This window comes from Peromyscus eremicus, chromosome 16_21 (genome assembly GCF_949786415.1).
Source record: "Peromyscus eremicus chromosome 16_21, PerEre_H2_v1, whole genome shotgun sequence".
In the NCBI taxonomy this organism is placed as follows: domain Eukaryota; kingdom Metazoa; phylum Chordata; class Mammalia; order Rodentia; family Cricetidae; genus Peromyscus; species Peromyscus eremicus.
The window spans coordinates 26,243,448-26,269,901 of record NC_081432.1 but is presented as its reverse complement, the minus strand read 5'-3'; the positions used below and the strand labels follow the sequence as shown (position 1 = coordinate 26,269,901).

Below are 26,454 nucleotides of genomic sequence, written 5' to 3'. Positions count from 1 at the left end.
TTAGAAAAATGATATGAGAATTTTAAAAAATGACTTATTTTGTGTGTATGAGTATTCACCTGCATGTGTGTAGTGATCACTAAGCCCCGAAAAGGGTGTCACGTCCCTTGAAAGCACGTGGGTGCTGGGAACCGAACCCTGGCCCTTTAAGCAGCCGTGCTCTGAACCCTGAGCTGTTGCTCTAGCCGCCCAGATTCCTTGATTTCTACCCAATGAAATGCCGCAGTCTTTGGAAACGGAGTCTCAGAATATACAAAATAATCAGTTCAGGCATCCTTTGATACAATATGAAGAGAGAACATTTAATAAATTATTTTATGATTAAGATGATGTTGGAAAAGTGAGCCTGCTCCAAAAGATTGATGAACTGAAAGTGAACTTTATGATAATTGGTTTATTTTTTACTTAATGACTAAATCAAGATATTAGGTCAAATAACATTGGTTTTTCTTTTGGTATGTTTTTCTCATGATTTAAATTATACTTTGTATTCCATGTAGAAAATGTATTAATAGAGAAAGAGAATCAACTTTTTTTCACTGTAGTATATATTCCCTCTCTCCACACATTTACTTTTCTCTCATTGTATACCATCACGTACATTGTGATCTGTTTCAGAAGAACTAAAATACTTTACAAACTGAATGCTTTGATTAATGCCACAAGTGATGCATCTACTTCCTGTTCTTTTTTATTTCTGTCTCTGTGGTTGTTTGGATTGGTTTTTCCTGAATAGAAAGTAGCTAAAAATTATCACTAGCAATTTCTGGGGCAGTTAGTGAATTTTGGCATGTTTGAAAATTATATCTCTTCAGTTTCCTTCTTACTTAGAAATTTAGAGCTGAAGTCTCCTCAGCCCTCAGATGTAAACTGGTCTGCATTTGTCTGTGGTGAATATTAGTTAGAAGTGGGTCTACTTTGTCTTTACTATAGTGATTACTTTGTAGCCACAAAATGATCTTTTCCTTACTTAAAATACATGGATGAGAAAGACTGTTTTGTTTTTTTTCCCCCTGTGACAGGGTTTCTCCGTGTAGCCTGGCTGTCCTAGAACTTGCTCTGTAGACCAGGCTGGCCTTGAACTCGAGATCCTGCCTCTGCCTCCTAAGTGCTGGGATTAAAGGTGTGCCCACTGTGCCCAGCTGAGTAAGACTCTAAGTGTCATTTGACATCAAATTGAACATTGTTTGGGGCTGATCAGTAAAGTTCTCAAAGTAGATTGAGATTGAGCAGTTCTCAAAGAATTGCTACCTAAAGACACGAGACTGTTCTGTCGCCAGAGCTGTTTCTGTACAGGGCGGCTCTGTCCTGATTGACTAGTTTACATCTTGTTTTGGCAACTTATATTAGTGCCTTCTTTCTCAAAGCATCTTAGTTAAGAAGATAAACTTTAGATCCCTGTGTTTATGTTACTGTTTTCTGATGATTGGACAACTGGAATCTTGACCATGTATACTCTATCTCTCTCTAATAGATCCTGAACATCAGAGAGCTAATGGTAACTTAAGATATTTTGAGTACATTATGACTAAAGAAAAAGATACCAATAAGTCTGCTTCAGATGACCAATCTGATCAGAAAACTACACCAAGGAAAAAAGGGATTGTTGTGGATTACCTGCCAGAGAGACAGAAGTACGAAATGCTGTGCCGTGGGGAGGGTATCAAAATGGTAAAGTGGAAAAAGTCAATTGTGTGTGTGTGAATATGTATGTGCTTGTACATAGTGCTAGAGATGTGATAAAAATCAGAATGACTGCACAAAATAGTGTGCTGTATTACCTTACTGTGGATGAACATGTATCACTCTGCATACGTTACACATTATTTCCCCAAATGAATTGATTATGGAACCTTCGTGGTGCAGACATACATTGTTAGTGAGTTTTTAGAGTAAGTATTTCTAAGTGTAAACGCTTGAAAAATGTTTACATTCTCTATCTCTACTAAGAAAGTAAAGTTAGGCTTCCTATTTTGGCATTGAAGAGTGCTAACAGTCTAATCGCTAACCACAGATGTGTACATTGCATCATTATGGACAGGTTCACAGATCCCTAGCAACAACTTTTTACTTTTGCTTTGGGAGCTAATGCGCAAGGCAAGAATAGGAAGACTTTGTTAGATTCCTGAAGCTGTTTTGTTCATTTCATTTCTAATACTAGTGAGTGTGTGTGTGTTAGGCACCTTTGTATCGCTGATAAAATGCCAGAGGTTGTGGGGTAAGCACCACATACTCTCTCCAGGATGCAGTGAGTGGTATGGATTATGGACTAAAATCTATGAGCCCATGAGCCTAAATTAATCTTTCCTCCTTTTAAAGGCATTAAGAACTCAAACTCACAAGAGGCCATTAGCATATCTTTACAGATTTATAGAAGTTACATAATAATATCAAATGTCTAGTTAGTTTTCAAATTTCCATGGTGAACCGTCTGAACTTGTTTTAGAAACAGGATCTTCTACATCACAGACTATTGGCTTGTAACTCTGTGTCTTACTCACTATGGAATTTTGACCTGGTCCTTCTGCATTTATGCCCACACCCAGTTAATACATTGCTAGGGATTCAACTTGGAAGGGCTTTGTGCATGCTAGGTAAGCACTCTGCCAACTGAACTACATGCCCAGTCCTTAATAACTTCTGAGTAAGCCACCAAAGGGGAATTATGAATCCATATAGACTCTTGCTAATTTACATTTGTTAGTATGCCTCATGAATGTCAGCTTTGCCCATAGAGAAGCATCCCTTTTTCAAATTGTTAAATTCATCACTATAAAAGATTGATTGGATGTAAAGCCTTGGATTTGACTCTTGAAGTACATGGAGAAAAACAAATTATTATTTGTTTTCTAACAGTTAAATGTCATATGTGACATATATGTTTAAGATAAGAATCCAAAAACTTATCATGGTGGCACATGGGTGTAAAACCATCACTCAAACATCCAAGAGGCTGAGGCCAATGGTTTTTGAGTTTGAAGTCAGCCTGGAGTATGAGGGACCTTGCCTTTAAAACAAAACAATAGCTTATTTCATTACTGTATGTGCATAGATGATTGAAGGAGACATTTATTTGCTTTGTTGTCTGTTCTCATTCTCAATAATACAAGTGCCTGGTTTCTTTAAGAATTTACTTTAAGTACTCATTTTCACTTTTGCTGTTAAAAATATACTATTACTGGGGCTGAAGAGATTTTTGTGGCTATGAGTGCTTGCTGCTCTTCCAGGGACTTGAGTGTGGTCCCAATACCCATGTCAGGTGACTCAGAACCACCTATAACTCCAGGAGAGTTGACCAACACACTCTTCTGACTTTTATGAGCACTGCACTCACATGCACACACACACACATATACATGTTAAAAATTACACACACACAATATTATCATAACTGCTATTTTTACCACAAGCTTTTAACTGTGAAATAATTATGAATATTTTAGTTTAGTTATTTTGTGTTTTTCCCCCTTCTTGAAACTGCATTTTTCTGGTTACTTTGGATTTTGGAGCAATGCTGGACATACTTTTTTTTTTTTCCTTTTAAATAAGCATTTAAATGTTACTTGATTTTTATGATACCTAAAATTTATTTGGTAAGAGAATGAAGGAAATAAGAAACATTATCTTTTTTTTTTATTCATAGCCTCCCTCTTCTCCAGAAAATAATCTTTTATTTTTTTCAGTACTAGGGATTGAACCCAGTGCTTTTCATATGCCACCAAGCTGCACCCACAAACCCTACGAATCATTAATAACATTTTAAAGATCCTAAATGTTTGGTTGATGCAAAACATTTGCAGGATACTGCTGCTTTGTGTGCTGTTCCAGAGATCATCTGTGTATGTGTGTGCAAACATAATTACTGTTTCTAACCCATAGAGGAATAGACAGTAAGGTATTATTCTAATATATTTTTTGTTTTCTTTCTATTTAGACTCCTCGGAGACAAAAAAAGCTGTTCTGCCGCTACCATGATGGAAACCGGAACCCTAAGTTTATTCTGGCTCCAGCCAAACAAGAGGATGAGTGGGACAAACCTCGAATTATTCGTTTCCACGATATTATTTCTGATGCAGAAATTGAAATTGTCAAAGACTTAGCAAAACCAAGGGTAACTTTTTTTTCTTCTCAGTTGACTGAATGTTTGTGAAAGATAATCTTTTCTTTGCGTGGTGACAGGAAGGATAACTAAGGTGGCCATAACTTCAGATGGTCTTAAGTGTTATTGCCCCAACATAATGGTGTCAAGTTACAGTTTATACTAGTTGTCTCAGTTTGTTATCAGCACGACTAACACATCCTATGGCTGGGCTTTAAACAGTAAGTACTGAAAACCATAGATTTCTCTTCATACTTGAGAAGTGTGTTTGCTGTCTTACCGGAAGACCTTTGTACATATTTTGTAGCCTTCAGTACCGAAGTCAAACTTTTCATACATAGTATATTTTTATAGGAATCTTGCTAATTTTAAAATAGTATTATAGTTTCCTAATTTTAGTTTGTATCATTTTTTAAAATTGCCTTTTATGTATATGGGTGTTTTGTTTGCATGTGTGACCATGTACCATGTGCATGCTGTGCCTCTGCAGAGGCTGGGGGGTGTCAGAGCCTCGGGAACTGGAGATACACATGGTTGTGTGTCCATGTACCATGTGCATGCTGTGCCTCTACAGAGGCTGGAGGGTGTCAGAGCCTCGGGAACTGGAGTTACACATGGTTGGTTGTGTGTCCATGTACCATGTGCATGCTGTGCCTCTACAGAGGCTGGAGGGTGTCAGATCCTCGGGAACTGGAGTTACACATGGCTGGTTGTGTGTCCATGTACCATGTGCATGCTGTGCCTCTACAGAGGCTGGAGGGTGTCAGATCCTCTGGAACTGGAGTTACAGATGGTTGTGTTCTGCCACGTGGGTGCAGGGAATCGAACCTCAGTCCTCTGCAAGAGCAACAGAGTGCTCTGAAGAACTGCTGGGCCATCTCTCCAGCCCCCTTAATCTATCTATCTTAATAAGAGCAGTCGAACGTGAGTTACACCTAACTCTACAGGTGTAGTGTTGGTCATAGAAGCTTGTCTTTCTGTGAGAACATGGAGGCTATCTCTCTGTCCTTGCCCTTCCCAGTCATTTTGTTCTTTAAGACAGCACATTTGATTAATAATAAAATGCAAGCTTTTGTAGAGTTATTAAATAAATTCTGATTATTATTTCTTTTGTAGTATGTAGGGTTGACACGTTTCTATAAAAGTCAAGGTAGTAAGTGTTTTTTGGACTTTGTCAGCTGTGTGGTCTCTGTCCTAAGTACTCCGCTCTGCTATCTGGTGTAAAAGCAGCCAAAGAGAGCATGTGAATGAGTGCAATGGTTATGGTACACTCAAGTCTTTACTTCTAAAAGCTGGTGGCAGCTGATTTGGCTGGTGGGCTTCCTGGCTGTGTGTATATGTATTTAGATAAACTTGAAATTTTTTTATTTTTTCTAAATTTTTTAAACATAATATTTTTATTGATTATTTGGGAACGTCACATCATGCACCCAGTCTTCCCAGATGCCCCCCACCCTTGAGGCCTCCCCAAAAAAAGAAAAACAGAAAAAACCACAAGTCCAATTTGTGCTGCCCATATAAACTTGAAATTTTTAAAGTTTTATTATTTTTCCAAACGTACACTTTTTGGTTTTATCAAAAAAAGAAAGAAAAAAAAGATGGCACTGTAGGTGCAAAGGTTTGATGTGCTGCGTATGGGTGCTGTCCAGGGACATTCTCGAAAATCAGCTGCCAGGCAGAATGCCTCTTAATATGACTCCATATTTCCTCATTCTCTTGAATTCCTAATTCAGTCCTTTATTTGTAGTGAGACCCAGTTTACCATTATTCCTTGGTAGAGTATTTGTGAAGAATTCACTTTTGAGATGCAAGGCCTAAGTCTCCAAAGGAAATACTTTTGTTGGGATTTTTTTTTTGTCAATAAATTCAGTGACAGCTGGTTAATTTTTTGTCATTTCGGAGTCACTCTCCCATTTAAAAGTCTGAAATGGTTGTCTTGGCTATCATCTTTCCTTTCAAGCCTAGCTGCACTGCTCTTCTACCTCCTGCAGAAAGGCTGATTTACTGTATCTGTTACTGAGTACATACCATCTCTTGAAAAGATAAATGACCTTAAAACAAATTTTAGACAATATTAACCTTTGTGAACATGTCTCACTGGAGTTACAATCGGAGGTTTTAGAGTAGACGATTAATTACAAATAGCCTTTTGTTTTGTTTTGTCAGACAGGTTTTCTCTATGTAGCCCTATCTTAGAACTAGCTCTGTAGATAGACCAGGCTGGCCTTGAACTCACAGAGATCCACCTGCCTCTGCCTCCTGAGTGCTGGGATTAAAGATGTGTGTCACTACCCTGCACTGTTTAATCAGCCATTCTTACAGCTATAAATTGTACTTTACATTTTAAGAATTTTTCTTCTTATCACATTCTCTAACTATTGAAGAAATTTAATTTCTAGTCTTTTCTATTTGTGTGGCCTGTATTCATGTAGTACAAAAGCAAGTAAAATAATTTTTAAGAAACACACCAAAAAACTAAATGGCTTTCAAGGCTCAACACAAGGTGATTGGAAGGGTATTGAGTTATTTTCTCTATTCATCCTCTTGTTTAAAGAAAAAAAAAAAAAAGAAAACCGAGAGATCTGAATGGTTAGGTAAATGTGATTTATTTTTTGTCTTGTAATGCAACTATTTTGATGGTTGGCTTCACAGCTGAGGCGAGCCACCATTTCAAACCCAATAACAGGAGACTTGGAGACGGTACATTACAGAATTAGCAAAAGGTAAGAGATACATGCTGCATATTTTTCCTCCTAAAGAGTATTTGAACATCCTACCGAAGTCTTATCATTTATAGGAGTAGGTCATTTCCAGTCTCCAGCTCAAGTGGCCGCCTTCACATATGAAGAGTGATGCATGGATGCATGCTTTGTGTTTCACAGGCTCCCTTTAACTAGAAGTTCTGTTTTTACCTGTTTACTCTCAGGTCTCAGAAATTGAGTACTCTGTATTTTAAGATCAGGTGTAAACACCCAGGAAATTGCCTGGTCCTTTTCTGTTTCCCTCTGTTGTGAGAGTGGGAAATAAAGACAAAGAAGCCTTGGGTTAATCTGGGATAGAGGACTACAGTGCCTCACACCCTCTTCTTTGGTGATTGTCCACTTTAATTTGTCATGGTCATTGTGGACTAATCTGTTCTTACTGGAGTTTTTCATTTAAAAAAAAAAAAAAAGTCACTAGTCCAAAAGTTGGCTGTGGAAAGAGCAGTTCAGTCTTTCAAACGACTTGTGATCTCTGTTGATGTGGATGATGCAGAGAGACTGAAAAACAGTTTTGTCTTGATTAAAGTTTTAAAATGATGATCTCATGTAGAATACTTTTTAAACTCTATTTGAAGAACATTAAACTTCTAGACCTGGGGAACGTTCCTGTGAAACCCACTGCTGCAGATCATTTCCATACAGCCTCAAATGATTTTAGTTCAAAAAAGTGAAAGGACAATAAATACATTTACAATCAAATTCTGTCAGCCATTTTCCTCCTGACTCAGAGGTGGCTGGTCTTCTGCCACCTTCCTGAATGTTTTGCTGATTCGAACCATTACCCACCATGCAGACCAATCGGAATCCTTCCAATCACCTGTGGCTTGGCAAAACCAACCTATGTGAACAAAGCCCCAACGGCCTGCTGGAGTGTAAGCCCTTGTCCTTTCTCTTTTTTCTTTTTGTAGCTGAGCCGAGCTACAGTACATGACCCTGAGACGGGGAAATTGACCACAGCACAGTACAGAGTATCTAAGAGGTAAGGGAGCAGTGGAGAGAACTTGAGGCATACTTGGAATGTTCTTTCTTGAGAATCTAAGTTTGACAAAGTATGGTTTTGTTTCTAAGATGTAGATGTCAGGGGAAGGTTTTGATATCTCTGCTCAATTCTCATGGTGGACCAGTCAGCAGACACAGGCAGTTACAGGTGTTTTCCAAATCACCGATCAGTATAAGTGCCTGGTGAGGCTCTGGCAGTGCTCACTGACACATGAGTGTCTCTTGTTGAGAGAACGCCTTAAAGGCTCTGCACAGAGCAAGGCCCAAGGTAGACTCAGCTGTGAGTTCATCTGTGAGTCACCAGGAATGTGAAAGGAATGCCTGGAAGGACAGTGAAGCTACTACAAGTCAGTTTCAAATTCCTTGCTTTTAGCAACATTTAGAAGTAATTTTTTTTTTTAAAAAAATTCGGAGCTGAGGACCGAACCCAGGGCCTTGCGCTTGCTAGGCAAGTGCTCTACCACTAAGCTAAATCCCCAACCCTAGAAGTAATTTTTAAGAATATGGTGCAGCTCAGCCAAGTAACTAAGGCTGAGTAAGGTTAGTACAGCATTGACTGGCCTATGTGATAAAGGTTTCTCAGATCAGAAAATGAAAACAGAAATGTCATTGTACTGAATTCTGTTTGATTCTAACCCTAGTTAAATTTTTCCACAGATGCAACAATTATAGAGATAAATACAAGCCCTCCCCATCTCATTATAAACGTTTAAATATATTTGATAGTAATTGTTTAATCAATTGCTTAGATTAATATGTACTAATACTAGTTGAAATAACTCAGTCTGAAGCTACTGCTTTTTAAATTTGTTTTAAAGGGTTTTTTTTTTAAACTGATTTATCGATTGTGTGTGTGTGTGTGTGTGTGTGTGTGTGTGTGTGTGTGTGTGTGCATCCCAGAGTAGACATGCAGGAGTCAGATGTTCTCTGAATTTGTGAGTTGGTTCTCTCCTTCCACCTTGTTGAGCCATGGTCTTTCTTGCTGTATCTGCCATGCTGTTGACTCAGGACTAACTGGCTCCTGACTTCAGGTAATTGAGTCTTCCTGTCTTTTCGTCCCATCTTTGCGTAGGAGGGCTGGAATTACAGACCTTTTTTAAAAAAAAAAAAAAACAGAGATGGAACTCAGGCTTTTGTGGCATGATCTGAGTTATTTTACCTGCCCTAAAGGTAGTTTGGTTTTTTTCTTTTTTTGGTTTTTCGAGACAGAGTTTCTCTGTGTAGTTTTGGTGCCTGTCCTGGATCTCACTCTGTAGACCAGGCTGGCCTTGAACTCATAGAGATCCACCTGCCTCTGCCTCCCGAGTGCTGGGATTGATTAAAGGCGAACGCTACCACTGCCCAGCTAAGGATAGTATTTTTAACACTAGCTTTTATGTAACAGGAAGTTTATAGTTTTATCAGTTATAAATATTTTTGTATTCGAGAACTAGAATGTGAAAAATGAACTTTTGGGTATAAAATTAAAACTCTAGAATAAGATTCCTCAAATTAACATGCTTGACCTTTAAACCTTTTTTATTGTTAATTTGTCACACTGGAAGTTGAACCTAGGGCCTCTCATGTTCCCAGCCTAAGGCTAGCATTGGACTTGTGGTCATCCTGCTTCATCCTCGTCAGCATCTTCCTGTTGGCAAGTGCCACCATGGTGGGCAGGTGATAGTTTGAATCAGGTCATTTTTTGTTGTTGGCTATTTGAGCACGGTTAGCGCCATCTCTGGCACTCACTAAATGTCACCAGGGTGCAGGGAAAGTTAAGTTGCTTGTTGTGCTGTGGTAGGACAAGTCCCCACTAATCTACTACTCTGCCTCCTCTGAGAACCACTGACTAGGAGATTGGGATGAATCAAGTTCTGGGTGGAGGGAGGAGGAATGGTGTAGGATTGCCAAGGATTGTGTTCATTGTTTAAAAATGTGATAAATTACATTTTATTTATGTGTACGTGTGCATGTTTGTGTGCATGCATGTGTGTACATACGGAGATCAGAGGACAATTTGTAAGCTGCTGTGATGGTGCATGCACTCAGGTAGCAGAGGCAGGAGGATTTCTATGAATTTGAGGCCACCCTAGTTTGCATATCGAGGTCCAAGGTATTCAGGGTTACACAAAACCAGGATAGCTGAGGACATCGGGCTCGGCAGCATTTATACCCCTCACTGGTCCTGTTCATGTTTTTCTAATGCTAAATAATAGTGAGCAACAAATCAGTGTGGTGTTGTGTGTTAAATATATTTAACATAAAAATCATTTCCTAGAAGTTATCAACACTTTTAAAGTAACAGGATGAAATAATTTGAAACTATTAAAGTTATATTGAAAGTTATCAGTTAAGAAACAGTACAAAGAAATATGTAGATTTTAATAAGTATTTTAGATAGTACTGAACAAAATCAGATAATTGGTATAGCAAAAGCAAAGAGACTGCCTAGGTGAACAGATTCAACATTGCCATACTCCTTTTATTTATTTATTTTTTCATTTATTTGGCAAAGTAACATTCCCTTCATGTGTTAAGCATGAACATAAATTGGCATACATGTTCTGGTTTTCTGTCTCTCTGTACTGTTCCTTGGCTCTTGTGCCAAAAAGAGTAGAGGAGAGAAGAGTTGCAGGTTTTCTAGCATGCTCGTGGTTGAGTCCTCTCTAACAGAAGATAGATTACCAAGAGAGAAGTCTACAGAGTTACTTAATGACTTAAGACTTTTTCATGACTTAAGGCTTTCAGAAATGAAGACCCAAAGAAACAGAAAACCATTTGATAACGTAAATGGTTGAGTAATGGTGATGTGCTCTAACAGTAATAAACTGGAGGGACTTTAGCTGGGTCTGTTTCTTCAGACACTTGGCATTTCTGTGTCCAGGTCTTAGTGGTCAGACTTCTGTGGCCTGCTTGCCACAAACTTGCCAGAGACGTGGATGAATTAAAGTTAGTCACGGTCTGCTTTAGATCTACTAATAATCAGAGCAGTTATCCTTAAGGAACATGAACAGATAGTGAGGATTTGCAAAAAAACTAATTTGGGTGAATTTGTTCTAAGACATGATTTACTGGGCTTCTGTGAATTGTAATCAATTTTAGTTTCAAGTTAATCCTATACTGATTTTCCATTCTGTTACTGAATCGAAATATGACCTTCTTTGGCCAGGTGTGGCTGTGCATGCTTGTAATTCCAGTATTCAGGAGGCCGAGAGCAGGGAATCTGTGAGTTTGAGGTTAGCCTAGTGTACATAGGGGACCCTGTCTCAAAACAAAGTATCCCCCAAAAGCTGTTACTACATTTCAGAGACTTGCGCGTGGGTTTGACATTTTCACAGTGATAAAGCTAGTAAGTATTTTAGGTTCTCCTGATTTGGATGCTTCTAGGGAGTATTTAAAACTTCAAAGGAGGAAAGGGAAATGATACGGTTCTATTATAATCTTAAAAATTAGAAAACCAAACTTTCATGAATGAAGTGTTTTGGACGACATTTTAAAAAGCTTTCTATATATAAAATAGACACGATGAAGGAATTCTCAGCCAAGTACGTCATTGGACTCTTACTGGTTTCAAATAACTTCTGTTGAAAGTGATCTACAAATATTTGTTTTCTTAAAGCTAACTACTCTCAAACATTTCAGACTTACTGTTTAAGTATTCTAGTTTTATAACCCTGAGAAGTGGCTTTATTGGCTTAGTTGAGAAAGGCATAGTCATACTGGATGTTACACATTCTAAGTGGCAACAGAAGGCTTCCAGCCAGTGTCATTCAGTGCCTGAGAAGAATTTTGACCAGTCTTGGCAAAGTATGGTGTGTTTTAAATGAACTAGTGAAAAATGAACTTTATATTTCAATGGCTTTAATATTTATTTTTAAAGAAACATATCAAAATAAAAATAAGCTTTGAGAGACAGACCTTAGCTGTTAAAGAAGCTTCCCACTGGAAATATTGAGTATACTTTAACAAATAAAGTTTTTTACTATTAGAGGAAGAATTTCACGATGAATGAATGAATAGATGGATAGGTAGGTAGGTAGGTAGGTAGGTAGATCCAGATGCTTATCATTACTAGTGGAAGTCAAGTTTTCTTTGGTGCCAGCGATCGTGCGCTAAGCAGGTGCTCCACCCTGCACTATGTCCCTGGCCCTCTTCTTTTACTCTGTTTAGAGACAGGGCCTTAGTAAGGTGTTGATGCACAGTTTGCCGTGAGCCTGTGATCCTCCTGTCTCAACCTCCCTAATACTTGGGAGTACCCTAGTACAGGCCTGAGCCACTGAAATTTGAAGTTTATATTAAAATTTAAGTTATAAATAAACCCAACATTTTGTTTCCCTTATAAATTATGAGAAAATATGTGTTCTGATGTCAGTTAATGTAATAATCCCTTTTGCTCTAGCAACATCTGCACTTTGTAACATTCCAAGTGATTGTATCATTTTGTGTAGAAGGAAAGGTTCCAGCATTCCAGCAAATGGAATTTTCTTTGGCAGGGCACACATGGAAGTTTGCTACTGTTTAAAAAAGTTCACGCTGGCCGTGACGGGTACCTGTAGTCTTAGCTGACTGGGAGGCTAAGGCAGGATTGCTTGATTCCAAGAATTCAAACTATATGTAACATTAAGCAGGTAAATCATGTCTGTCTTTTTCTATAGGAAAACCAAATACCCCCCAGCCAAAAACAAAACAACACTTACCTCTTATTGCCGGCTGGATAAATGGCTAGATGAGATGAATAGAATTTAAGGTTTGAAAGGTTCAGTTATGCGCTGTGAAAAGACAGTTAAGTTGGGTGAATTCTGAAGTCAGCTTGCTATAGCACAGATCCTGCTGTAAAAGTAAACAGTCTGCTTAAACTAGGAGGAAGGGTCTTTGATTTTGGTGGATTATTCTTGGAGACAGTTTTTAGTTTTTCACTCTGAAGTAATGATTTCCGACAATCATTTATTTATAATTTCATAATTCTATTATATGTCATAAACATAATATGACATTTATGCCTAAAATTGGGTTATTGTTGTTGGTTTTTTTTTAAGATTTATTTATTTATTATGTATACAGTATTCTGTCTGCATGTATCCCTGCAGGCCAGAAGAGGGTGCCAGATCTCATTACACATGGTTGTAAGCTACCATGTGGTTGCTGGGATTGAACTCAGGACCTCTGGAAGAGCAGCCAGTGCTCTTAACCACTGAGCCATCTCTCCAGCCCTGTCTAAAATTACTTTACCAACCATCAAGCACTTAAAGAATTACTGCCGGGCGGTGGTCTTTGATCCCAGCACTCAGGAGACAGAGCCAAGCAGATGTCTGTGAGTTTGAGACCAGCCTGGTCTACAGAAAGAGATCCAAGACACTCACCAAAACTACACAGAGAAACCCTGTCTCAGGGAAAAAGGGGAAAAAAAAAAAAGAATTAGAAATTGGGAATGTTGCTCTTAGGAACTAGTACTTTATAAGCCCAGCAGTATCATTTGCCTTTACAAAGGAACAGTGCATTGATTTTATATTAGCTAATTGTAACATGTTAGTTTTCACATCTGTGTTGTGGAAGGAGGTGTGACAGTGTTCAGGTTGGATTCCTGACATATTCCCGTGGCGGTCTGTAACTGTCTCCAAAATGGAGGGTGTTGTTTATTCCTCAGCCAGCTTTCCTGTGATGCTTTTAAGAGTTGTATGTTAAAAAGAAAAGTCAGGGTTATTTAAAGTAGAGGAATCTTGCTTTTAAAAAATGTAATTTTTTAATTGAAGTAATTGAAAGTACAAGGCCTGTTATGAGTCCAAAAGGAAGATATTTGGCTATTTAATTTTTAATGGAGGATGCAGTGCATATAGAATTACTAGAGCGGGTAGGTGGATGCCGGAGAGTTGGGAGTACAGCTCATAGTGAGTTCAAGGCCAGCCTGACCCCTTAAGATCCTGTCTCAAAACAGACAATAGACATTTAAAAAGTTGATAGCTGTCGGAGAAGTGGAAGTAGAAGTTGGTTTCTGTCTTTGGGTAGTAAATTTCATGTTGTGATAAGCACAGACTCACCATTCAAAGCTGGCTTCATGGAACTTTACTAGAACATACCGTAACCTTAATTTGTGATTAATGTAAATAAAAAAATTAGGGCTGAGTATATCACCTCAGTGTTAAAATGTTTGCCTAGCATATGTAAGGTCCTGGGTTTCATCCTCAGCACTACAAAATGAAATATAATAAACTAGAAAAGTGATACAGGATTGTTCTTTTTACTGGACAGTTAAGTTAGGTTTTTAGCAAGAATACTGTTAAAACAATGGACTGTAGAATCAAAGCTTAATGAGAAGGAAGAAAATGTTGATGGACTGGTCAGAAGCAGAACAAAGGATATACTGGAACTTGGGGTTCCCTCTTGTTTGAGATCTGAGGTTTACCCTGGCCTTACATCGGCAGTACAGCTTCCAAGTCACAAAATTCACTTTTTTATTTTTATGTTTAAAATTTTTTAATTTTAATTTTACTTTATGAATATGGATATTTTGCAAATATGTCTGCATAAATGCATGGCATGCCTGGTGCCAGCAGAGGCCAGAAGAAGGCATCAGATACCCTGGAACTGGAATTATCATGTCTGCTGGGAACCAAGCCTAGGTCCTCTGGAGGAGCAGCCAATGCTCTTAACTGATGAGCCATCTCTCCAGCCTTATTTTTACATTTTTTTAAAATTCTATTTATTTATTTAGTCCTTTTTTTGGAGACAGGAATTCTCTGTGTAACAGCCCTGACTGTCCTGGAAATCGCTTTGTAAATCAGACTGGCCTTGAACTCAGATTCACCTGCCTCTGCCTCCTGAGTTCTAGGATAAAGGTGTGTGCCACCACTGTCCAGCATTGTTTTTACTTTCTAAATTTTTACTAAGTTTTGTTTTTTAGGCAGGGTTTTCTTCTGTAGCTGAGGGTGACTTCAGACTCTTAGTACTATCTCAACTTCCCAAATCCTGAGGTTGAAGCAGCATCTACTTCAGCCACCACTGTCAACTACACTTTTCAAAAGTGTGTATTTCAGTTGTGCTACAGTTATCATTTAATTCCAGGCATTTTTATATAGTAACATTCACTAAACACAGATTTCTTTTTTCATGCGTCAAGTGGAGACCAGAGGTTGATGTCAGGAGTCTTTCTTGTTTTCCGTATATATTTTTTTTAAACTGAAGATCTCTTGCTGAACTTGGAGTCTGCCAGTTTGGTTAGTCTACCTAGCCAGCTTATCTAAGGATTCAGTCTCTGTCTCTTAAGGACCCGGACACTTTATCCACTGAGCTATTTCTCCAGACTCCTTAAACATTTTTCACACATACCCCTAATCATGAATCCATGAATGGAGTTACTCATTACCCACCCTACCCCACTCCATACCCCCCCATGGCAACCAGTAATTGCTTTCCATATTGATTTGCCTGTTCTGCATATTTCATATAAATGGAGTCATAGAGCATGAGGCCCTTTGTATCTAGCTTCTTTCACTTCACATGTTTTTAAGATTTTATGTTAGAGCATGCATCCTTGCTTTATTCCTTTAATGGCACAATGATTCATGTTTTTAGATTTACTACATTTGCAGTGAGTCTGTTCATAAATTGATGAACATTAATAAGATTACTTTTTGGCTGGTAATGTTGCTATGAACATTTCTATATTTTATGATTTTGTTTTTCTTGAGTATCTAAATAGAAGTAGAATTGCTGGTGGTAAACTATGTCTAACATTTAAAGGAAATGCTAAACTGTTTTCTATATTGTCTGCACCATTTTATTTTCCTGCCAGCAATGTATGTATAAAAGTTATTTAAGCATATAATGCATGAATTTGTCCCCAGTAAAATATCACCGTAGAGCAGCCCCCAAACCCTTTGACCTAATCTAGTCAGCTCCTCTACTGTATGTAGAAGAAATAATTGTTTCCAGCTTAACATGTATTTTTCTGAAATGTCCAGAAATTTTCAGTGTAAATAGGTGGTGTGCCCCTGCAGTTCCAGCTGTTCAGGAGACTGGGTAAGATTCCTCAAGCCCAGAAGTTGGAGATGAGGCAATAAAATGAGGCCTTGTCTCAAGAGAGAAAAGGAGAGAGGGCAGGAGGAGGATTCTCAATATAGGAAGTAGCATTAATAGTTTCCCTCCATTAATGCAGCATTTCATAGAAATGCAACGTGGGATTTCCTCTAACTGCAGAATGTGTCACCATTAAGAAACTATTAGTGAAAATCTGTCAGACGAGCAGATCAAGCAGATAAGCTGCAAGTTTATTATCCGGCTGAGTGTGGTAGTGTACAGTTATCCTAGTACTTGGGAGACTGAATCAAGGGACGCTGCAGATGAAGGCTAGCCTGAACTCCACAGTGAAACTCAGGAAACTAAGGGTGAGAAGGAAGCATCATGGTAGACATTGGTTTAGCATGCAGTGTCCTGGCTGGATTTGGTCTCTAACACTGTGTTACTTTGAAAGTGGCAGCTGTTGGGCTTTTATCTAATGAAACAGTAGCCATAAAACTGATATTTTCTTGTCCTAGTGCTTGGCTGGCTGGTTATGAAGACCCTGTGGTGTCTAGAATTAACATGAGAATACAAGATCTCACAGGCCTAGATGTTTCCACAGCAGAGGAATTACAGGTAAGCAACCGCAGCATCTGAAGTTATTCCTGCTTCTCCAGGAGGCTCTTCTGTAGATTTCCTGCACTGAACAGACAGTGCTTTACTTGTGCAAGCGACCCTGTAAGCCACAGCATTCAAAACACCTAATCCACTGCAGAAATTGAAAAATTGAAAGATACCTATTACTAAACTTAATATTAAGCATACGCTTAACTTTTAAATTTTCAAATTATTTATCATGGTGCGTGCATACATATGTATATGCTGTGGGTCCTCAGAACTGGACTCAAGTTACCCGGCTTGGTGGCCTTTACCCACTGAGCCATCCTACTTGTCCCTAATTTTTCTTGTTCATTCCTGGACCCAGCCTCCTTATGAATGGCTGGGGTGACTTTGGCTCTTTAAAAGGTATTTTTTAAATTGAGGTATAATTGGGTGTCATACATTTTACCTTGGTTTAGGTATATTTACTTGGTTGTGACCTCATCACCGTGATTTAATTTCAGATGTTTTCATCACCCTAGCAAGAAACTGTCCATACCCTGAGCACTAACTTCTATTCCCCTTCCCAGGCCCCTGGTACTACTAGCTACTTTGTGCTTCTATGAATGTACTTATTTTGGATATTTTGTATATAGGAATTGCTTAACATGTGACCTTTATATCAGATTTCTTTCACTAAAAATTATGTTGCTAAGGTGTATGTTGCAGCATGTATCCCTACTTTATTCTTTTAACAGCATGATTCCTTTCATGGAGTTACCTTTTCTCTGTCTGCTCATCAGTTGATGGATATCTGGGTTACTTCTGCTTTTTTGCTGCTGTGACTAATTCTGCATGCAAGTTTTTGTAGGACCAAACATGGGAAATTCCCATGTGTGTTTTATGAGTGTGTGTACACATGAGAGTGAACTCATGTGGCAGCCCTGCACTTAACATCTGAAGAGCTTTCAGGCTGTTTTCCAAAGTGGGTGCGGCAGCAACACATGAACCTCCTTAACACTGTCCTTTTCCAGTGTTAGTGCAGCCTGCACAGTGGGTGTCAACTGCTGTTTCCGGGTTCCCTGGCGTGTTCCTGATGAATAATGATGCTGAACATTGTTCACAGGCTTATTGGTCATTTCTCCTGTTCTGTTGATTTGTGTTCTTTATATGTTCTGGATACTAGTCCCTTATCAGACAACTGACTTGTAGATAGGAAATCCTGTTCTGTGACCTATCTTCACTTTCTCGGTGGTGTCCATTAACACAAGTTTTAATCTATGTGTGGTTCATGTATTTGCACACCCACAAGGAAGTCAGGTGTTGGACGACCCTTGAGATGGGGTCTCACTGAAGCTGGAGCCCTAGGTTAGGTTGGCTAGTCAGTGAGCCCCAGTGATCCTCCTGTCTCTCTGCAGACCCTCACCTCATTTCCCAGGGCTGGGCTTCCACAGCCACAGCTGGGCCGTGCTTTTACACACATGGGTGCGGGGACCCTGCCCTCGGGGCCTCCTGCCTGCCAGCAAGCACTCTTACCCTGAGCCTGAGCCCTCTACCCATGAGTCTCACTGCTGCAGTTTTCCCGACACTTTTCTGCTGCTTGTGTCATGTGATCCACAGCCAATACTTGAGTTTCCTCCTGTAGTGAGAGCTTCCGTTCTCTTCCTCAGTGGCTAGGAACCAAGTCTGCGGTCTCAAGCGTGTGACCACACACTCTACCCCTGGCCCTGAAGAATTCTATTACTACTTACATCATTTGGATGGTGTTTCACATGTGGTATGGTGAGGCGGCTCCAGCTTCATCACTTCCGAGTGGGTGTCAATTGTCCCAGGACCATTGCTTGAAAAGACTTTTTTCTGTTTAATTATCTTGACAATTTACAACATTAGAAATAATGGAGAACCAATGTGTTGTACTTTGTGTTTTTTTTTTTTTTTTTTTTAAATGGTTTGACTGGTACTTGTCCCAGTTTTATTGTGGACTTCCGTGTTGTGACATGGCGTACTTCGGAGTTGGTTTTGTCCTTTGTGCTGTCAGTGCTCGGAAGTATCTGAGGTGACGTTCTCCTCCTTCCACTCACCTGCCATCAGGAAGTTCCCAGGCTGCTTGCCTGGAGTCTCTCAGACAAGAGTGGGCACATCTCCCTCGTTAGCATTCGAACCTTCATGCTCCCCGCTGTGCTCTACTGCCGACTGTCACCTGGGGTTGTCACTGCGGTGGGCAGGTGACACAGGTCCCGGCTGTGCTGTCTTGACAGCCTTTGGGAGGGATGCCGTGGTTGCTCCTTGACCTGATGTGTAGTGAGTTGTTACAGGAAGAACTAACTGGAGCAGCTCCTGTGCCTCGTGCCCTTACAGTCAGTATACCACAGCAGCTGAGCTGACGGCCGCTGCAGAGCAGGGACCCTGGTTGCTTAAATTTAACTCTGATCATCTTCCTGGGTATTTGATCTGATTATTTTTAAAAACCATCTTGATGTGTTTTTTTCTTACCTAATCATTTACCCTACTAGAGAGTTGATACATTTCTCCTTCCTAGAGGACACAGTTGTTTCCACAACATAACAAGTAAAGGACACAGTGTAATAATTTATAGATGGCATCTTCTCTGTCATGGTGGCTCTTAACTATCCATTTGTCAGCATTTGATTTTGTGATGGAGGATAGGGTTAAAGAAAACATCATTTTCATTTTATATTGTGTCCTAAGTTATAACTGTGATATGGACTTAGACCAAATGCCTCCTTTACTGGGGCATCATGGGGAACATCTGAATTATTAGGACCCTACAGCGGGAATGATTACATTGGTATGGACTTCTTCCCTTTAACCTAAAACGATGAAAATTATGTAAAAGACAATTTTTGTTAAAGTGCATTGGGCTAGAGAGATGGCTGAGTGATTAAGAGCACTTGTTGCTCTTCCAGAGGATCGGGGTTCAGTTCCCAGCACACACATGGTAGCTCACAATCTCCTGTAACTCCATTTCCAGAGGACCCGCTGCCCCCTTCCTGCCTCCACAGGTTCCAGCACATATGATGCACATATAATCATGAAGGGGGGCGCGTGCGCGCACACACATACACACACACACACACACACAATAGTTTTTAAAGTTTACCTAACTATATAAGAGGTCAAAATGGGGGCTCTTAAGAATTTTTTGAATATTAATCTTGATCCCCCCCCCCTTTTTGATACTAGAGGTTAGACTCAGGAACTCAGTCTTGCTTTGCAAACTCTGCACCCTTGAATGGTAATATTAATAGTTCTCATTCATGTTTTGTTTCTTTCCTTCAGGTAGCAAATTATGGAGTTGGAGGACAGTATGAACCCCATTTTGACTTTGCACGGGTATGTGAAACTAAATCCACTTTAGGTACTCCATGTCTGAAGTACTGTTCTGTTACTACACACCCCCTTCCTTCTCCCATCCTTAATTTCTGCTAACACCATTACATAGAAGAACACATTATTGATTCATTCAGAAAACAGGTCTAGAGTTTGTTTTCTCTGATAATTTTGCCAAAAGTATCCAGGGTGTGGGCTGATGCAAGCACCGAGAGGCTAGTGTGTGGGCACAGCTCACTGGTAGTATATTGGGAGTATGTTCTTTAACTTCCTACTACTGTGTCCCTGAGTATTCACATTACTGAGTTGTATACCATTCTATTCACTGCTTTATCCACAGAAAGATGAGCCGGATGCTTTCAGAGAGCTTGGGACAGGAAATAGAATTGCTACGTGGCTGTTCTATGTAAGTTACAGCTAAATTGAGATTGGATTGCATGACTCCTTGATTTTGGTGTGTTACATGAAGTTGATTTGGGGTCACTCCCGTCGACTACATAGTTATGTCAACCAGCCTGGGTCTCAAACAGAAAAAGGCCTGGGGGTGAGGCTCCATGATTTGTCCAGTGTGCGGGAAGGCCTGGGTTTGATTTCTAGCATGTCATAGGCCAGGCATAGGGCTGCATGCCTGCAGTCCCAGTACTTGAAAGACAGAAGGATCAAGGGCATCCTCGGGTATATAGTGAGTTTGAGGCCAGCATTGATTATGAGACCTTGTCTCTGAGGGGAAAGGGTGTTGTTTAAAAATTATTTCCTGGTGATGGTGGTGCCTGCCTTTAATCCCAGAACTCAGGAGGCAGAGCAGGCAGATCTCTGTGAGTTTGAGGCCAGCCTGGTCTACAGAATGAGTTCCAGGACAGCTAGGGCTACATAGTGAAAGACTGTCTTGAAAAACAAAACCAAACAACAAAAAAAATACTGATAGTCCTAGTACTTGGAGATGTTCAGTATTTTAGAATATGGACTGTTTCTATATATACATTATCTACATATGCACACATTATAAACATGTAGCTTTACAGTTTTCCATAAACTGAACATGTCTGGTAATCAGGACTCAGATTAGAACATAGCACTGAACAGTAGCTATTTTCATGGTTAAAGTTTCAAAACAGCAAAAATTACATTTGTTAGAAGAGTGTGTGTGTGTGTGTGTGTGTGTGTGTGTGTGAGAGAGAGAGAGAGAGAGAGAGAGAGAGAGAGAGAGAGAGAGAGAGAGAGAGAGAGAGAGAATATTAAACTCAGGGCCTAAAATATGCTAAGCAAACACTGTGTCTCTGAGCTACATGCCCAACTCCAAATTTAATATTTGTTCCATTTCATCAAACTTTTCTGTTATATGACAAATCACCTCCAAATGATTTTTCCCTTTGGTGGAGGTGGTAGGGTGTCAAACCTATGGCCTCATTCATATATATATATATATATATATATATATATATATATATATATATATATATATATATATATATATATATAACTTAGCAGCCTTTACAATCAAATGTCTTCTTGCTGTTAGCTCCTTAACAGTCCAAAAATGTAGAGAAAACACAATATACTTAATCCAGGCTCTTTGTGTATTTTCCATCTTTACATGGCTATTTCTTTTATATTTTTTATTATCTCTTTAAAGACTATTTTTTAAACTATTTATTTCTTTATATAACTGCCTATACTCATTTTCCTCTCCCATCTAGGCCTACGTACATTTTTACACACATTGCAAACCGTTTAGATGTTTATTCCATCTGAATCTGTCTCATTGTGTATCTATAATCCTTTTCTGGCCAGGAGAGGTTTGAAACTGCTAAGCTGGGCAGCAGCTTTGCTGTTGATTCTGCCCCATTCAGCTTCCCAACATGGCAGAGGTACACTTACTGCCAGCTCTGGGAAGCAGTGGGTCTGTGCCTCCATCAAGCGGCATGCAGCCCAGAAACCTTTTTTTTTTTTTTTGGTCTGTGCTAGCAAAAGCTAAATCCACTTGGAGATGCCTCTGTGTACCATGGCGGCACTCCTCCATGCCGTAGGTCAAGCTCAGATGCCGCAGCGTCTCTGTGCCACGGCCTACATGAGAGGCACAAACTGGGAAGCTGCTCTGGCTGTGCTTTAGAACTCTTTCTTAAAGCTTCCTCAAGTCTTAGGTGGAAATGCTTGCCCCATGTTTGAACACCAAATGCAGTGCCTCTTGGTCCCGAGTAAACAGAGGCTTTTATTAATTACAGGTTGTATGGCCTATGGCTCAGGCTTCTTGCTAACGAGCTCTTTCATCTTAACCCATTTCTGTTCATCCATATGTTGCCACGTGGCCATAGCATTACCAGTCTGCTGGCATCTTGTTGCCCCTTGGGCAGCAGGCTGGCATCTCTTCTTCCCACCTGTCTCTCTCCTTGGATTTCCTGCCTACCTCTAAGCTGCCTTGCCATAGGCCAAAGCAGCTTTTTTATTAACCAGTGGGAACAACATACATTCACAGTGTACAGAAAGATATCCCACAGCATTGTAGCCAATCCATGTGGCCTGGCCATCTTCACGCTTGGAGAGTAGCCAGCCTCCCAAACAGAAAATTTTACATGAACATGACATTTTTACAGCCTGTTTTTAGAAGTCATACAGTGGTGTCCTCTGTTTTTAAATCACACCTGCTAGGGAAGCACTTTACCTCTGAACTATATCCTCAGTTCTACCCAGCGTTGGGGTGAGGGAACATGGGCTCGCACCACTTGAAGAGATTCCAAAGTCATGTCAAAAGAGCCTTAATGACTGAGGCTGTAGCTCAGAATCCTGGCTTGGATCTTGAGCACTGGGAAAACAAAAACACGTAGTTAGGATGTTATTACATTTGGAAATACAATTGGCTAGTGGTGTTACCCTTATTTTTAAAATACGTGGTTTAGCAGGGCATGGTGGCACAATGTTTTTAGTCACTTATTTTAGAGGTGACATTATGATGCAATACATAGTCGGGTTTTATTTGGTATTTTCTGCTTGTGGTGGTGTTTAAAAATCTTCTCACTATGATGGATTTCCTTGGTGCATGTGCTTTTTCAGTTAATTAAGGTTTGTATTTTTATTCTAGGTTACCTTTATGATAACTATATATATATATATATATATATATATATATATATATATATATATATATATATAAAATATATATTTCTTTAATCTTCTGTTTTTGTTTTTTTTTTTTATTTAAATTTTATCTAAAGATAAATTTTTTTTTCTCTTGTAGATGAGTGATGTGTCCGCTGGAGGAGCTACTGTTTTTCCTGAAGTAGGAGCCAGTGTTTGGCCCAAAAAAGTAAGCTTGCTTTGTTTGTGGGGCTTGTTTTTATGGGTCTTTTTCTCCTGAAGTAGAGCTGCACCTGCAGATTGTGGCCCAGGAATGAATTACATTTTCTTTTATATTTATTGTATGGTCTTTTGCCTGTATGTATGTGTTAGATCCCGGAGTTAAAGACAATTGTGAGCTGCCATGTGGGTGCTGGGAATACCTGGGTCCTCTGGGCCATCTCTCCAGCCCCAAGTTAGATTTTCAGACTACATTAATCTCCAAGTAAAGGCTGGGCAAGGAACAATAATTGAGATCTAATTTCCAAGATTTGATTTTTGTATAATTCTCTCCATATTGCTGGACTGTTCTTTAGAACACTTTTTTTTTTTTTTTGGTTTTTCCAGACAGGGTTTCCCTGTATAGCCCTGGCTGTCCTTGAACTCAGAGATCCATCTGCCTCCCAAGTGCTGGGATTAAAGGCGTGCGCCACTATGCCCGGCTAAAACACTCTTTTGTTAACCATATGTTAACTTCCATATGAGTAAGGAAACATTTCAAAGTGATAGATAGAATTAGAGAACACTATTAGAATTAGAGAATTAGAGAACACTATTCACTACTGTAGAAGGAACAGGAAAACATAAGTGCTGTGAATAGTGAAGACCTAGCATTTTATCTGGTGATAATTTTGAGTTGTTCTCCACAGGGCACCGCTGTCTTCTGGTATAATCTGTTTGCCAGTGGAGAAGGAGATTACAGCACACGCCATGCAGCCTGTCCTGTGCTAGTTGGAAACAAATGGGGTAAATAGTTCCTGTAGTCTCTGAAAAATGAGTTCTTTATTTCACTTTTAAATTTATAACCTGCACCTTACAACAAAATGCCTCCTCCCATGATTTGTCATATGGCTTCATGTTGTATGGGATTCAGCTAAGTCTGATCTGAATATAAATTTGCATCCCATAGGTGAGCATTTTAGTGAGATTGTTTTTGAGGGTAGGTACTCCATTTCACTTGAGTTTTCCAAGAAGCGTTAGATTAGTTGACTTCTTACCCCTGGAAAAGTCGCAGTCTGAGAGCATGTACTGATGGGTAAGTCAGAATATGGCACAGTGCAGACTAATGCCTGAGATGGAAGAGAGAGTGTTTCTCCCTGAGCTAATGGGGCTTTCCTAAGCCTTAGCTTAATCTTTGTGTCCTCAGCACACAGCAGTTACTTTTTAGGCATGTTCAGTGCCAGAATAGATTTGTGCTAAGGCTGGGACAGCACTTGGTTCTAGTGTAGTATTTAAGAGGCCTCCTCTCAGACCTTGCAGGTATAGGATGGCCCCATTAACAACTACAATAGGAAAAGAAACAGGTTTAATATATATTAATCAGTATGTGTGTTACGGTATGTCAGTGGCCACATTTCAAATGCTCACAGTCTACATGTGCCTAGTGGTTATGATATAACCACTGCAAGGAAGCCTGTTTAGCAAGACCGTAAAATCCTCTTGATTGTGATGCTTGTGAACTGCTGGACCTCAGTGAGGACAGGATGATTGGGAAGAAAGAGCTTCTCCATCATGTGAGTGGTCTAAAGCAAAGAAAGAGCTTCTCCATCATGTGAGTGGTCTAAAGCAAAGAAAGAGCTTCTCCATCATGTGAGTGGTCTAAAGCAGCAGCCAAAGGTTTTGGCCATTTTTTCTTATGTCTTTGAGCCAACTGTTGAATAAAGACTGGGTACCAGGGAGGTGACAATAACGAGTGTAGGCAACCTAGTTCAGATATTTTGTATAAGTCAGTGACATTGGCTTATTCTGTAATACCAGAAAATGGGGTAGAAAATTTGGGGGAGGGCATCCTTTAAAAGAGTATATTATGGATGTAGTGGTACATGCTTTTAACCCCAGCACTCAAGAGACAGAATCAAGCACAGATCTTTGAGTTTAAGGATAGCCTAGTCTACAGAGTGAATTCCAGGACAGCCAGGGCTATGCAGAAGAACCCATCTCAAGAACAAACATTTTGGAACCAATGTAACTGTGTATGTGATAGCAATGACTGATCAGAGAATCGTGTTCGCTTTACTGTCCTTGGATTTGGAGGTAGCACTTGGAAGCAGGGGAAGTGTTCTGTTCCATCCATGCTGTTCCACGTGTAGCTCACTTTAGGCCTCATTAGATACACATATATGAAATCTGATGTTTCCAACATTGTCAAGTTTATGCAGCATCTGCCTTTATCTGGGTTTTAATCCATGTTGAAACTGTTATTGACAAGCTTTTAGAGGAGAGAAGAAAAGTCTGTTTTTTTTTTTTCCTCATAGTATCCAACAAATGGCTGCATGAACGTGGACAAGAATTTCGAAGGCCGTGCACCCTGTCGGAATTGGAGTGACAGACAGGCTCCCCTCGCTCCCGATGTGCTCTAACATGCCTGGCACAGTTGCTGATTAGAACTTTCTGAAGTTTACAGCTGACTAACACTCCATGATTCATTCGGTCATGAACTTCATCCCGTGTTTTGTAGGTGGACAATCACTTATTTTGTGGGGGTTTTTGTTTTTTTAATTAACACTCAATCACCACATTATGTAAAATTTTACAGTTCCGTTATCACAGAGTACAGGACATTTAAAATGAGGAATCCTAATTGTTGTTTAAGAGCATTTTGGTTAGATTAAAAAAAAACAACAACAAAAAACCAAACCATCCAATTGTAGATTTTCCACATCTCAGTAGATGGTGGGCCAAGAGAGGCTGTGCATGGGGTTCAGATGCTTACACCCCCGCTCTTCCTTTGCTGGGTTGCTGAGCACTGGTAATCAACTAGGAGCCTAGTCTGGGTCCTAAGGGGCTTGCCTCCATCTATTATTCCACATTCATATTTCTTACTATTTAAAGAAACCATAGTTTTTACCAAATTCCCCTCCTCACCAGTGGTGAATTCAGCTGGTAGAGAAAATTACTTTGTTGAAAAAGTCCTGCAAAGCAGACCTGGCCTCACAATTAAAATGCTCAGACTTGGGCTTTTTCTTCAATGACTGACGGTGTCCAGAGACTTGCTGTTCCATGTGCCGACACCCTGCCTTGTATCCCACTACAGCAGCTGGTGATGTTGGCATTCTGATTCAGTCCTGTGCCTTAGAAGACTGGGGGTTAACATAGACAGGTCCTTGTCATGACGAGTGAGGGAGTGGAGTTTTAAAAAGAATCTTTTATAAAAAGCCAAAATGTGTTTTCCTTTTAAATTCTGAAACGTGTTATAACAGTGACCTATTTATGATCTTAAATCTTTTTTAAAAAAATGTTTCTGTGTGGTATTTTTTATGTTTAAATTCAGGTATAAAATAACAGTGCTCACAGGTTAATATACATTACTCCTTTACTACATAGAGCTTAGGTTTAATA

At 39.6% G+C, this 26,454-nt stretch overlaps 1 protein-coding gene across 2 annotated transcripts in view; it reads left to right on the top strand.

The window, feature by feature from the left end:
- Nucleotides 1-25,747, top strand: part of P4ha1 (prolyl 4-hydroxylase subunit alpha 1) — a 56,796-nt gene extending 31,049 nt beyond the window's left edge. Inside the window, exons 7-15 of one of the 2 annotated variants that reach the window (XM_059282062.1) lie at nt 1,475-1,671; nt 3,935-4,111; nt 7,770-7,840; nt 16,371-16,470; nt 19,735-19,788; nt 20,126-20,191; nt 23,018-23,086; nt 23,766-23,862; nt 25,371-25,747. In XM_059282062.1, coding sequence (XP_059138045.1) covers nt 1,475-1,671; nt 3,935-4,111; nt 7,770-7,840; nt 16,371-16,470; nt 19,735-19,788; nt 20,126-20,191; nt 23,018-23,086; nt 23,766-23,862; nt 25,371-25,441 — 902 coding nt within the window. In that variant the 3' untranslated portion in view covers nt 25,442-25,747. Of the gene's footprint in view, nt 1-1,474; nt 1,672-3,934; nt 4,112-6,751; nt 6,823-7,769; nt 7,841-16,370; nt 16,471-19,734; nt 19,789-20,125; nt 20,192-23,017; nt 23,087-23,765; nt 23,863-25,370 lie in introns of both variants that reach the window. The other variant, XM_059282061.1, reaches the window with a different exon arrangement.
- The last annotated feature ends 707 nt before the right edge of the window (nt 25,748-26,454 follow it).